This window comes from Lytechinus variegatus, chromosome 7 (assembly GCF_018143015.1).
Source record: "Lytechinus variegatus isolate NC3 chromosome 7, Lvar_3.0, whole genome shotgun sequence".
In the NCBI taxonomy this organism is placed as follows: domain Eukaryota; kingdom Metazoa; phylum Echinodermata; class Echinoidea; order Temnopleuroida; family Toxopneustidae; genus Lytechinus; species Lytechinus variegatus.
Window position 1 is genome coordinate 38,461,042 of NC_054746.1, and position 13,720 is coordinate 38,474,761.

A 13,720-nucleotide genomic window follows, 5' to 3' on the forward strand; every position below is an offset into this window, starting at 1 on the left:
GTTCTCTCTATTATAATCTAGCCTAGGTCTGTCAATCAATCCAAAATGAATCATTCTCTACTCTACACATGTGTTTTGTTGTTGTAAGAGCCGGAAATTGATTGTTGCAGTGCATGGTGGGATCCATAAACCCGAAATTTGAGCTCGAGCTGATGAAGACGCGAAAAGAATAGCGCGCTATTTTGCGAATTAGCTCGCTATTCTGAAAATAAGTCCAAGATTTTGGTGGTTTATTTTCCGATCAGAATAGCGCGCTATTTCCGTCTTCATTGCAAAATTAGCTCGCTATTCTCTGATCGGGCTAATTCACTGGATCAGGAATAGCGCGCTATTCTTCAAGCTCGAGCTGATGAAGACCCACCTAGAGATCATGTTGGGTCAATAGACTTAGTATTTTATTTCATTACTTCAAGAGGATCCCAAGATATTACATTATGATAAAGCCTAAGGACAGTTTTTGATATAGATCATGATATGGAACAAGTTTAGTCCATTTGGGGTGATCGAAAAATAACATGACGGATATACAAGGTACATGTAAAATAGCAGCTAAAGAAAAGTTGTATTTCGCTCGCTACTTTCAATCTGAGACCATCACTGTAAACTTGCCATGGGCGTTGATCCGCTCGCACTTTCTATTCATTAGGGGGAGATGGCTCTTTGTATTAAGTAATACCCCCCCCCCCCCGATGAATAGAACTTACTGTGGATCGACACCATTGCATGCTGCCCTCTCCTGGTTTTGCCCATAGGTATACTGTACAAAAACAGAGGGCAACATTGCCCATATTCCTGTCAGCGCACTTGCGCAGTAAGAGCCGACTTTGATCGCTAATTTCAATATTCACAAAATCTGCTTGTGAAGCAACTCAATATAATTATGCATGGTATGGCTCTTGAATCAAACTCATGCACAAGCTTTTTTACGTGTTATGTGTATGTGCATGCCACGTGTGGTACACGACTGTACGGTAACCATTTATTTCACAATTACTCAGCCAGGAATAAATTTTTTTTTTTTTAATCCTGAAATCAGAAGTAATGACAAACAAACAGACAAATATTAGCTTAGATCACAAATCACAGCTGTAGGTAAAAATAATGATATTGACTAGCTCCTTTTATGGGAACATCAAATATCTTTCCCTTTATAAAAGAACTATATTTCCCTCATCTAAAGACCCAGGTCAATATGATTCTGTTGCTGGCAATGTATTTGATGTTCCCCTGAAGGCCAGTCAATATTATATAATATAGAAAACAATTATATGTGTTCTTGACATGTACATTCAAATATCAATGAATGCATATCATTTTTATGAGTGGTATTTTTCCAATGTTCAACAATTTGCTAGAAGACTTTGAAAATGATTTGTACCCTCTAGATCTAACATCAGGAGTCTAAAAAGTACACGTTCTAACGATTCACTGATGAATATACTGTTCCAAATGCTAAATATTTGTTGTGCAAATTATACATGTAATATCAACTATTTACTTGTAGTATACTGTTACAATAATTTTAGGAATAGGTTTTATTCGAGGATATTATAATCATCATAAGCTAATCTGGTAAATATAGGGGAAGCTGTGGTTGCATTTAAGTGTAAGTAATATTTATTTACGTCAGGAGGAAGCTCATTTGTGGTTGAAAACCATACTTGTAATACCAGGGATAAACATGAATAATTCTGCTTTGTGTTCCACAGTAGTTGTATGCCAACATTTCGGAATTGTCTTCAATTTTCCCTTATTGCATTCATTGAAAGAAAATGCCTTTAGTAAAAGGCTGAGGTAAATATTTAACAACAAAATCAATATCTTGATTCTCACTCCTGTGAAAATAAGGAATTAGAAATGAGATGGGAAAGAATTATTGTAAATATTTATTTTCTTGTCTAACAATGTTTAGAACCTCTACATATGGCTACATGATTATACCTCTTACATGTCAACATTTTATGCTTAGATTTACATAGGTTTTTGATAAAAATGATCATGATATTGTCTGTATAATAAAAAGGTCTCCTTTTCACACTCATTGTGGAGAAATTAAATAGTTTGAATTTTTATTCTGTGAATAAATAATACCTGTCAGAGAGATTTTGATTAATTTTGTATGTATACCTCCTCGGTGAATTTCCTTGTCTTTACTTCTCTGTTTCTCCTCATAAAAGCTCTATCAGGCAGTGTTAATTCCCAATGTATAAATTCAAGGACACAAATTTTCTGGAAAAAAATGTGAACTTTGATTAAAATATTTGAGATTGAATGAAGATAGCTTTAGAAAATTAATATGTGACAATTTTAATCATATGTTTAACCATTTAAAAGTTGTATTAATATAATACATGTACCTAAAATTATGAAGAAAATTAAAAGTGGAAAGAAATTATTTATTTATGAGTTTCCATTCAACTATCCGTTTTCTAGCTTTTTCCTTTTCCCCTTTTTTTCAACCTGCTTGAGAATATATGGATTTTTCCTTGTCCAAATATAGAGCAAGAGTCAAGCAAACCATCTCATATTACAGACCTTCTAAATTCTTTATGTGATCAGGTTGAGGTTATTTCTTTGAGACGGCTGGCCTGAAATGAGATCGAATGTAATTGAATTGGGTCTCAGATCACTTTGGAGAAAGATATTTCTTGAAATGGCAAGAAGACAACTTGTTCATCAAACATCTTGTGATTGTGGGTTTGAAGAGAAGTTGTTTTTTTTAAACTGATATTACACATTCTGTAAAAAATGGAATCATTGCCTCTTTTAACTGCCACTATTTAATGAAATGTGAAGAAAAAAATTGACAAGTACAACCAATTATGAAATTAAATCATAAAAAGCACAAATATTGAAGGGTTGCTATATATGCCTCTTATTATATTTTTAACATTTCTTTTTTTTCTAGGTAATGTTTCTTGGTGAAATTGAGGAGATTCTAGATGTGATAGAACCAGTCCAGTTTGCCAAGATCCAAGAAATCCTTTTCAAGCAGCTTGCAAAGTGTGTTGTCAGTCCACATTTCCAGGTAAGTCTAAATCAATATAATACAGTGCGTCCCAGAAAAAACGAAACCGAGATTTAGCGATCATTTATCATTACTTAATCATAAATAAAATAGACAAATGACCTACCAATTTAAAGCTTAGAATCTCCTCTTTCATCTAAAATTACCTAGATTATTTCTCATTCACGCATGAGTGAGCAAATGCAATTTGAAGAAAGGATATCAAAAACTCATTTGGCGGGGGGTATCTGGGTTTCAAAAAGAAAACCACATTTTTGAAAAGTTCAATATCTCCTCTTTAATTTGATACCCAAATTACAGAAAATGGTCACGAAATAACAAAGTTCTGGTCATTTGAAATAAGGCTTGAATTTCAATAATTTCATAAAATGAAGAGGTTCTCCAGGATGGCTTTCAAACTCTCTCGACACTGTTTTGTTGACGATCAGCCATGCATTAAATCTTTTGTTCACCATGCGAAAGCTTTTGTGGGAAACCAGTGAAAACATGTTTATCTCATGAAATTATGGAAATACTAGCCTTATTTCAAATGAACAGAACAATTTTATTTCTTGACCATTTTTTTTGTAATTTTGGTACCAAATTAAAGAGCAGATATTGAACTCTTCAGAAATGTGGTTTTCTTTTTGAAACCCAGATAACCCCCGCCAAATGAGTTTTTGGTATCCTTTCTTCAAATTGTTTTTGCTCACTCATGCGTGAATAAGAAATTACCTAAGTAATATCAGATGAAAGAGGAGATTCTAAGCTTTAAATTGGTAGGTCATTTGTCTATTCTATTTATGATTAAGTTATGATAAATGATCGCTAAATCTCGGTTTCGTTTATTCTGGGACGCACTGTAGAATCATATCACCATCTACCGACTTCATTAGGGCCGTCTGCGCCATCCCGAGTTTTCAAATTAGCGCGCTATTTCTGATCCGGCAAATTATCCTGATCTTAAAAATCTCGAGATTATTTGCAAGCAATTATAGCGCTAGTTTGTAGGATTGATCTCGAGATTGCAATCCCAAGTCAACTTTGGATTAATTGCAAAATAGCACACTATTTAATGAATTATCGTGCTAATTCGTAGGTGCAGACGCACTTGGGATTATTTATTCACGGCATCAGACCATAATGCATCGATTCCTCGCTCGAACAGAAATCGCTCTTCTTGCGATGGTGGAGACAGGGTTTTCTTGAATCTCGAGATTAATCGCGAAGAGGGCCGATCGGGCTAAATTCTCGAGATTGGGCAAACTTGGGATGGTGCAGCACTGCCTAATATTGTTACTTGAAACTCATCAGTGCTAAAAGAGGTTGTTTTTATCCTGGTCAAATATGCCAATTCTGAAATATTAATGTTATATTACCTAATCACATCAGTGAGTGAATTACAAAATGGTCCTAATGCAAAGGTTCCTCTTAGGGACAATTTTTGAAGGGAATCCAAATTTGTGGTCTGTGTAGATAGGTAGTCTTTATATATTGGTGATTGTTTTGGCTATTTGAAAAAAACTGTTTTTGTTTTATTTTAGAAAATGATTAACCGTATCTTTAGAAACATCAATCTTTTCATCTAGTTCATAGATGCTTCTGTTTTTGTGCATTTCCTCAATAATTGAGGCATAACAAATCCTGAGAGTCTATTTCATTGGTGCCAGACATTCTTGCAAGAAGAGTCGTGTTTAAAAAGAGCTAAAAAAATCAATGCAAGTCTCTAATATGCTTGTGCCATTGGCTGAAAATCAATTTGCGTTTTTTTTTTTTTAGTTATGTTTGATTGCAACTCTTTCTGCAATGGCCCTCTGATCAAGCAAAGAAGGGTCAAGTCCTTGTTAACACATAATGGTTCATGCCTCCTTAGTTTTGTCTGATAAGAATGTTCCAGTACCATTGGTTTACTTTCATTAAATTGGTGTTCATCCTTTTTAAAATTGAAAATTTTTAACATATTTATTTAATTTCCTCAGGTTGCAGAACGTGCCCTGTACTTCTGGAATAATGAGTATGTAGTGAGCTTGATAGAAGAGAACAGCAATGTTGTCATGCCGATAATGTTCCCAAGTCTCTACAGGATATCCAAAGAACACTGGAATCAGTAAGTCATACTATTCTTCAGGGACCTGTTTCATGATAGAAACTCGTCAAATTTTCTTTCAGTGAATCAAATTGCAGGATGGCAGTAGCTTATGAACATTTGAAAAATTGTGACTCAGTAAAAAAAATCTATGTAGGTGAAGGTGGGACTAAGGGATATGAATTATGTCCATCCGCTGTCCATCTCAAATTTGAAAGTTTATTGGGTGGACTAATACCTTCACAAACAGGTGCAAGAATGATAACCAAACTTGGGTCATACATGCTCTGGGAGTATTTTCATGTTATGGTATTGTTGGAGAACACATGCGAAGGTCAACCTTGTGAGTTCATATGTCTGCAAGACTTTACACTAGTTGCTCAGATTACAGCCTACTTGAGTCATAGATGCACTGGACTGGAGAACATCTTTGTTATTGTGCTGTCAGTGGACGTGATCATAGGTCACAGAGGTCATGTTAAAGTTTTCCTGCAAGACACTGTACATACATGAACTTGTCAAATGTTGCTGCAATGGCAACCATATTGAGATGATGTACATCAATAGTGGTTAATATGTGATTTTGAGATAAGTTAGTGTTTCTGTGTGATAGAGAGAAACAGGAAAGACCCTTTGTACTGGCAGGATACACTTTAATCCTTAATGCATCAACAGGGATCATTGTTATTTACATAGCCTATCCACTTCATGGTCATATAACCCTTCAACAGCTCTATAACAGCCGTTTCCGTCATAATCATACAGAATGCAATCCTGTGCTACTTTAACCCTATCTAGGCCGGGGTATTTTGGGAGTTCCTATGGCGGGGGGGGGGGCCTCCCAGGCCCCCCCCTAAGATCTCGGCCGTCGACCGCGCGATCGCGCCGAAAATTGGCACGCGGGTTGCCTGGGGCATAATCTACAAGATTGTATAGTAATTTATTTCATGCGAATCGCTATTAAGTGATTATGCTAATTTATGCGTAATTAGTATGCGAAATCATACTTTTCCCTCTAACTCCCTAAATAAAGCTCTAAATGTACTACTTTTTGGTATAGACACTCTTTGTGGTGTCCTTAGCAAGTGTACATGAAAAAAATTGTGATATCAAATCATTTTCTTATGTATTATATTGTTTTTGCAATTTCTTATGTATTTCTTTGTTTTTTACCTTTTGTTTTTCATTGTTTTTTCAATGAAATTTGTTGGGGACTCTTCTGTGATCATAAAAAGCATAAAATGAATATATTTAGACTAGAAAAACTAAAAATAATCATACATTTATGAATTTTGGTTGAAAACACAATTTGCATTGACTTTGTACACGAAATCACGTTTTTGAGCAATTTTCGGTCTGACATGCACTTACATAATGTTGCGTAATTTTGGAACCACGTACCCGGTGACGCAAAATTGGTCTCAAAAGTTGCGCAAGACTTGAAAGTAAAAAGTCAGCAAAAATATCGCGCGATTCGTTGAGGGGGGGGCCTCCGAGCCCCCCCCCGGCCTAGATAGGGTTAAAGGCATCTAATAAAGGTGATAAAGTAGTGCTGTACATTTTTTATTTCACAATACATTAAGTGACTGATATCAATGTTGTAGAAGTTCTATTGACATTCAGGAAAAGGACTATTTTCTGGCCGTAGTGCAATTGTAAACATAGAAGCCATAGGTCTTCAGCGAGAAATATACATGGCTGTTGTCAGGTTATATTAAGGGTGATATACAAAACTTTGTAAACATTCTTCTTTCAGAAACAAGCATATTCCTCACAACGAAATATAGCATACATGAATATTAATGTTCGCCTCTAGCGGTTGGCATATTACATGATGTCATCCAGCTAAGATCGCAAGCCAAAAACGTACTTGTATGAATGAAAATATAGTAAGCATTAGCATTTCAAGCCTCCCAATACCCAGCACAACATGACATCAAAACAAGTGTGCAATTCTCTATCACCGCGTACTAAAATCGACATAGAATTTCACTTTCGTATATTTTATTTGAATAATGAAAGGCATTTTTGGACGATCTATTTTCTCACCGATGTAAAGCGTACTTTGATTACTTTTCCCTTTTCCGTCAAAATCATACAGAATACCGCCATAGTCACATCGTGTTTGTTAGAGTTTACAGAATCTATTGCAACATGTACAAAGTCAATGCAGTTCCGGGTTTCGGAGCGCACAGTGAATTTGCAAGAAATAGCCAAATCTCAATAATTTTCAAATGATACTAGAACAATCCGATTAGGAGCCAAGGCTGGAAAGTATCATTATCGCTACTTTCAATACTTTCAAATATTTTTTGGCCAAATTATTTTTGTGAACACGAGATCTGCGTGATGAACCAGTCATTGGTCTCCATATTGCTGCCGTGACCTTTGTGGATTTTTGCTGTTTGTGCTACACAGACATTTGGCATTATTTCGATGTGATTCAGGGGGGAGTTTTCTGCCAGAATCCAAAATAGCTGTTGCTCAGTAATAAGGAAAAATATGGTTAGATTTCAGTCTATTTTTGGCTTATTAGCAGTGGCTCAGTTGCTACTGCTGTTACCTCTATGATGTCATTGTGTGCACCTTATACAAATGACACAAGCAATATGCCCTGGATATCACATCTTGTACAATAGAGCATGTACAGAATGTTGGATAACCATATTTCTGTCTCTTGTGGTGGCTTTGTCACCGTCTGAAGGTTGATTTTTAAGTATGTCTTAAACCTACTTTGAGAGTATTTTTGAAAGGACCTATTTCATTGAAATTGACTTATGGGTTATCAAGTGTTACTGATTAATTAGTACAAACTTCATGTCACATGATCAAGATCAAAGGTCATTTATGGCCAGTCATTTTTTACCATTTTGTGGTATCAGAGCCTGATCAGTTCGTCATGGACGGACATTTAACAAATTTTGAAAGTTTGAAGACTGGTAAAAATTGTATGAAATTTGTTAATTTTGTGTACTATGGATCATTGAAAAGAGTATCACTGAAATTATTAAATGTTCTTAGAATATTGCTGCCATGGTTACCTACAAAAGATAGAATCCATTAAATATTCAATGTCCTAGACGGACGGATAGAAATGGGTTTTTACACTTGTAAGTGATCTTTTGTTGTGTCTATCCGAACAAAACAATGGCTGACAATTTATTTTTATTGCAGATGTTAATTTTATAAATTGACTTGTCTGTCATATGTTAGTAATTTTGAAGCAAGCTGTAACTTTTACGAGAAGGACAAAAAATTTGTCACGGATGGACATTTCCAGTGCCATGGATGGACGTTTGACATCACAGATGGGCATTATCCAAATTGAAATTGATATTTCAGCCCAGTACTCACATCACTAATAAACTTGAAAAAATGAAGAAAAAATAGAAATTTTCTGTGTCCACGGAACAGATATGTCCCAGCTATAATGCAGTCAGTAGGTATCGTCTTATTTAGTGTGTGGAAACATTTTGCATGAGCTGTGACCTTTGACTTGCAACTCCAAATTGAACTTGACTTGTATTTTCATGTTCTATTATCAAGTTAAGAAAATTTTCCTTCCTAATTATGAAAAATCTCATTCATCTAAATTTGTTTTTATATTCTATGAAGCTTGTAATTATAAGGAGTCTGTCAAATGTATGTTGCATGTGTACATGTATGTTTTACATTAAAAAAAATTAAAAAGGGTGCAATTCTTTCCAAAGATAAAAAGGGGAACAGTAAGGCAAGTTAACAGGACTGTCGGAGCACTGCTTCTTTATGTTCTTGGATTATTACTATTCAAGGACTAAATGTCAGAGAGAAAATGTTTGATATTTTAATGTCACAGATTCAACAATCCTGCATGATATGAATAGCATAATGCAAGTGAGATTGCAGAGGTTTTCCTTCTACTTAATCATAAAAAGCTCATATGATCTTTCCTAAATGCATAGCTGTATGAATAGTGATAATTACTTGTAATACACACACCCAGTATTCATCATTTTTTCCCCATATCAATTTGTTTCCTAATTCTTTGATGGGAATCAACCAAAGTTTGCAAAGCCCAACTTGAGTAGAGAGATTTATCAAACAGGGTTCCAAGCACATCGGGGAAATTAGGGAAAATTATTTTACTTTTTTCCAGTCAGGGAAAAATCAGGGAATTTGAAAAAAAAACATATCAGGGGAAAATGCCACAAATGAGGGAAATCAGGGAATTTTGTTTGGCTCAAAAATCGATTGCACGGTAGTCAGTCAAACTCTGTTACATTTTGTTACATATCAAAACAACATCCATTGAATGACTGGTTATGGTTGTTATGGGGTATGGTGGATGAATGTATGGGGAGTTTGGAGCCATTATATGCCTGTGTAATAGTACTTATTAGTTTTACATTATTGTTTCTATACTGAAAATACATTTATTTCACTGCAACAACTTAAAAAACACACAAAACTGGGAATGGGTTTGAATAATAATCAGGGAATTTCTAAATTTCATCAGGGAAAAATCAGGGAATTCTGTTTTCTTGAAAAGCTGGGAACCCTGATCAAATCGACACTCTAAATGAAAGACTATTTGTTCTGGTGTTGGCACCTATGGCATAAAAAAGACAAGGCAGACCCCATAATTCCTTTTTACTAATTATGAAAATCAAAGGGTAGAACCCCTGTATGATGACAGATCACTGTCTATAAATTTACATTCTGCACGTTTTTTAAATGTGACCCTTATATTTAGACATTGACCGGTTCAATTTTGGCAATAACTAGGTGATATTATCTTTAATGTCACTCAAATATGGCAGTGGCTAGCACAAAATCATTCCAAATTTTGAGTTCTTAATTTGAAATTGAACTCTTTGTATTTTGTTTTCTTCCTCTTCCAAGAACAATTGTTGCCTTGGTCTACAATGTACTCAGGACACTGATGGAGATGAATAGCAAACTATTTGATGAACTCACTTCCAGCTATAAGACAGATAGGCAAAAGTAAGTAAAAGCTTGTAAAGCTAACAACCCATTTACCCATATCATAAAGTCAACCCTTTAATACCAAACTCATACCAAATCTGATGTTCTGAACTGTAATGTACTTCATCCAAACTTAACAAAAGTGGTTTTGAAATTGTAGTTTTCAAACCAAAATTATTTTGTTTTAATAGTTATTTAGTTTGTATATTAAGAAAGGTCTGATAATATATGCAATTGTCAGGTGGCAGCTATCATGGAAAGTGACATAATGTCAAAGATGCATCTTCAGCATATCTCTCTTTTCTAATATGATACATGCATTTCAAGTGATGGCAATAGGTAGTAGTAGTTTGAGGGATTTCAGTTCTGTGGTTTTTGTTACTTATTTGTTTATAGATCATGCAGATTTGATGATTATCATCAAACATCAGATTTGTTTGGCAATTATACATGTACCAATGTACTGCATTTTTATGCTGTAACACTAATATACAATATAATACTATTCCAGAGGGGAAAAAATGTATGTAGGTAAGTGCAGAGATATTAGTAATAAGTACCTGATAAAATGAGGATGATGAATAGGTTATGAGAAAGATTCATCAAGGAATTGATTGTGTTTTGTCTTTTGTGTCGTGTAGGTGAATATATGATCAAAAAGTGATGATTTAGCTTCTATAGACAAGCTGTAATCGTCCTGCTATAAATTGGTATCGCTTTGACATTACACTTACATGATATGGAATAGGCCAAATTAAAAGCAGTCTTAATTTGAACTACTTATATAAGGATTAAGAGGATCAATTTGGTGATTTTCATGCAAAGGCCTCTTTTGCAATTTTTTTTTTAATTTGAACATCATACCCTTTGATCAAGCTAGTTGACCACTTTACTGTATTAGTTCACTAAGATACATTCATAGCATTGCTTATCAAAATCGAACTATTGATCAAATAAGAGATATCCTTTTTTCTTTATGAAAAGAGCTTACTGGAATATTTGTTGTACCTTTTGTCTTTTCAGAGAGAAGAAGAAGGAGAAAGAAAGAGATGAACTGTGGAAACGCTTGAGTAAACTTGAAATGAACTATCTAAATAACCAAACCAATAGCAGTTAGACATTGTTGAGTTGTAAAATGTAGACATGGCAGTGGAGATTTGTTGTGAGAACTTGCCGCTGAAATGCCATCAAGGAATCGATCTTCTCTTCTCCATGTTCCCCTCGCTGAGAATGGAAGACATGACTGATGGATGGAACTTTGATTCCCTGTTGCTGCATCTGGCAAAACCACAGTTTGGGCCAAAAACTCATAGTTTGCTGCTGTTTCAGTGGAAGTGCATGAATGTTGTTCATTATCTTTATATTTATTTCTTATCCAGTTGAGTGTCAATGAACTCAAAATGAGACAGGTAGGCTCTTATGAACCAAAGGATTATTGGAAGTGATGGAAGTTGACTGCATGTCACACCAACTGACGTCGGGTGCATTTAGTGGAGTATATAAAGATGTTAGACTATCAGAGTCTACATTCAAAAGGAGTTGCTCTCTATCTCTCCTATACATCCGTTTCCACAGATAATAAGCATGGATATCCCTGTCACCTTGCTGCTTTTATTAATCAACTAACCTAATGTTTTATGTCTCTTTTATGTGTTGTCGTAGCTTACATCTACTATTGCGAGTAGCAAGAGCTCGTCTGGACTCTTATTTTAAGGATTAAAAATGATATGGTCTTTGAAGACTAACATAATATGTATTTTTTAATTGATAATGTACTTAAACATTGAAGTTTCCTGTTTTACCTGTTACATATTTACTCCAATGGGAGACATCTTTTATATTCCTTCATCCAAACATCCTGTGGTAGTTTCTTTTTCTTGCAGTTGATGGGTAATATTTTAGGGGCTTTCTTACAGTACCCCTATAAACAGCTCAGTAGTTAGGACAGATTACTCTTGAAAATGAAAATTTGTCTGTGCCTCAAAACGAATTCAGTCCCTAAACCTACACTCAAGACCCATTTCATTTACATTTTGATGAGTATTAGGTCGATTGGGTTTGTGCCATTAAAAAAAAATTGTTTTATGTTTTTTTTTTGTTGTTATCATTGACGTAATTTGGCAGTAATTGACCCAAATTATCAAGAGTTTGTATTGTGTTTATCTGTACAGATAGATTGAATTATTTTCCAGACTTATCATACATATTCTTTTTTTAACATGTCATTTGTTAAGTATGTGACCAGGATTTGTATTTTGTTGAAGGAATGATATACTTTATTTAATTCATTTTCTTTTTTTTGTAATTTCTATTACAGTAGATACATTATAGGGTTAATAAAACATCAAAGAGTTATCTTCTTTGTATGGCATAGAAAGGAATACAATTTATATACAGATTAATTGTTATTTATAAATATTTGTCAAATATTATATTTATTTTACTAATTCGCCCATTTCAATTATTTGACTGAAAAATCCAAATCATTTGTAAAAAAATAATAAGTTTTCCAAAGCAGAAATAAAAGGATTTTGTCAGTAATATGTAGGTTAATTTATAGTCCTTGAATGCTATAGAAACGAGATTCACCTATCAAGTAATCAAAGGCCATTCATCAAAAGTATGTTCCTTTGGTAAGCATTTTATGGTCTTAAAAAGCTTTGTTGGAAGCTTTCTATTGATAGCTAGACACTGTGACTGAATGAATTTATTTTTGCATAGAAAAACAATATTTACAAATTCTTTGTAAGAATACTTGATCAGTAAGTTTAATGTAGTACACCATTCACTATATAAAATTATTCAAGCTAGTCTATTTCCCTGCACATTACTGATAAACTAAACATTTGGCACTAGCGGTAGAAAAAATTATGCTTAAATGAGTCAAAGCATTTTAAGAACCCAATGATTGTTCTCATCAAAGACTTATTGATATATATATATATTTATATTTTTTAATGTGCCAAAATACAGGTTCTGCCCCTACTGGAAGCATATATTTGAGAATACAAGAAGTTAGCCCTCTGGATATGTTTTGTTCAACAAAGCTCAGCAACCATTTTAAATTTTTTTTTAGTGTTCATGGCCTAGACAAGTTGCTCCACTGGAGCTAGTAGTACAGAGATCTTCAAGTCTTGAAAATCAGTTATGACATCATTGGTCATGTTGTATGATGTTTTTTGTTATATTGATCATGAGTTTTTTTTTTTTTTTTGGGGGGGGGAGGCAGAATGGTGACAAAAGCATTTTGCAATGTTTGGCCACCTAATATCCCATTGACCTTATACACAAAATAATGCTGATCATCATGACACCATGTCTGAACATGCCTTTATTCAATATTGGTTATTTCTAACAGCATCTGAGTTCAATCAGATTACTGCAATGGTTTGTAGTCCTTTACACTTGTAATTATGATTTAAAAGACAGGGTATTTTATTGAGACTACTTGTCATGTAGATTCACCTATGATCACTTGCTTCTCAGAATGTCCAGTTCCTTGTTTGATCTACCTTGTTATCAATAATACTACTATAATTCTGTGACAAATTTGTTCACTACGAATCAAAGAAGTTGGATACAGTAGCTTATAACAGCAGATTGTATTTTTGTCTCGCCCACCAGAGGTGAAGGCGAGACAGGGATCCAAATGTTGTCCGTCC

General features: G+C 34.4%; 1 protein-coding gene across 2 annotated transcripts in view; it reads left to right on the forward strand.

Moving 5' to 3' along the window:
- The window catches only part of LOC121419222 (serine/threonine-protein phosphatase 2A 56 kDa regulatory subunit epsilon isoform-like), a 79,776-nt gene extending 66,523 nt beyond the window's left edge, over nucleotides 1-13,253 (forward strand). For both annotated transcript variants that reach the window (XM_041613580.1, XM_041613581.1), the window contains 4 exons: nucleotides 2,909-3,028; nucleotides 4,987-5,114; nucleotides 9,975-10,076; nucleotides 11,082-13,253. In XM_041613580.1, coding sequence (XP_041469514.1) covers nucleotides 2,909-3,028; nucleotides 4,987-5,114; nucleotides 9,975-10,076; nucleotides 11,082-11,175 — 444 coding nt within the window. In that variant the 3' untranslated portion in view covers nucleotides 11,176-13,253. The remainder of the gene's footprint in view (nucleotides 1-2,908; nucleotides 3,029-4,986; nucleotides 5,115-9,974; nucleotides 10,077-11,081) is intronic.
- Nucleotides 13,254-13,720: the final 467 nt, after the last annotated feature.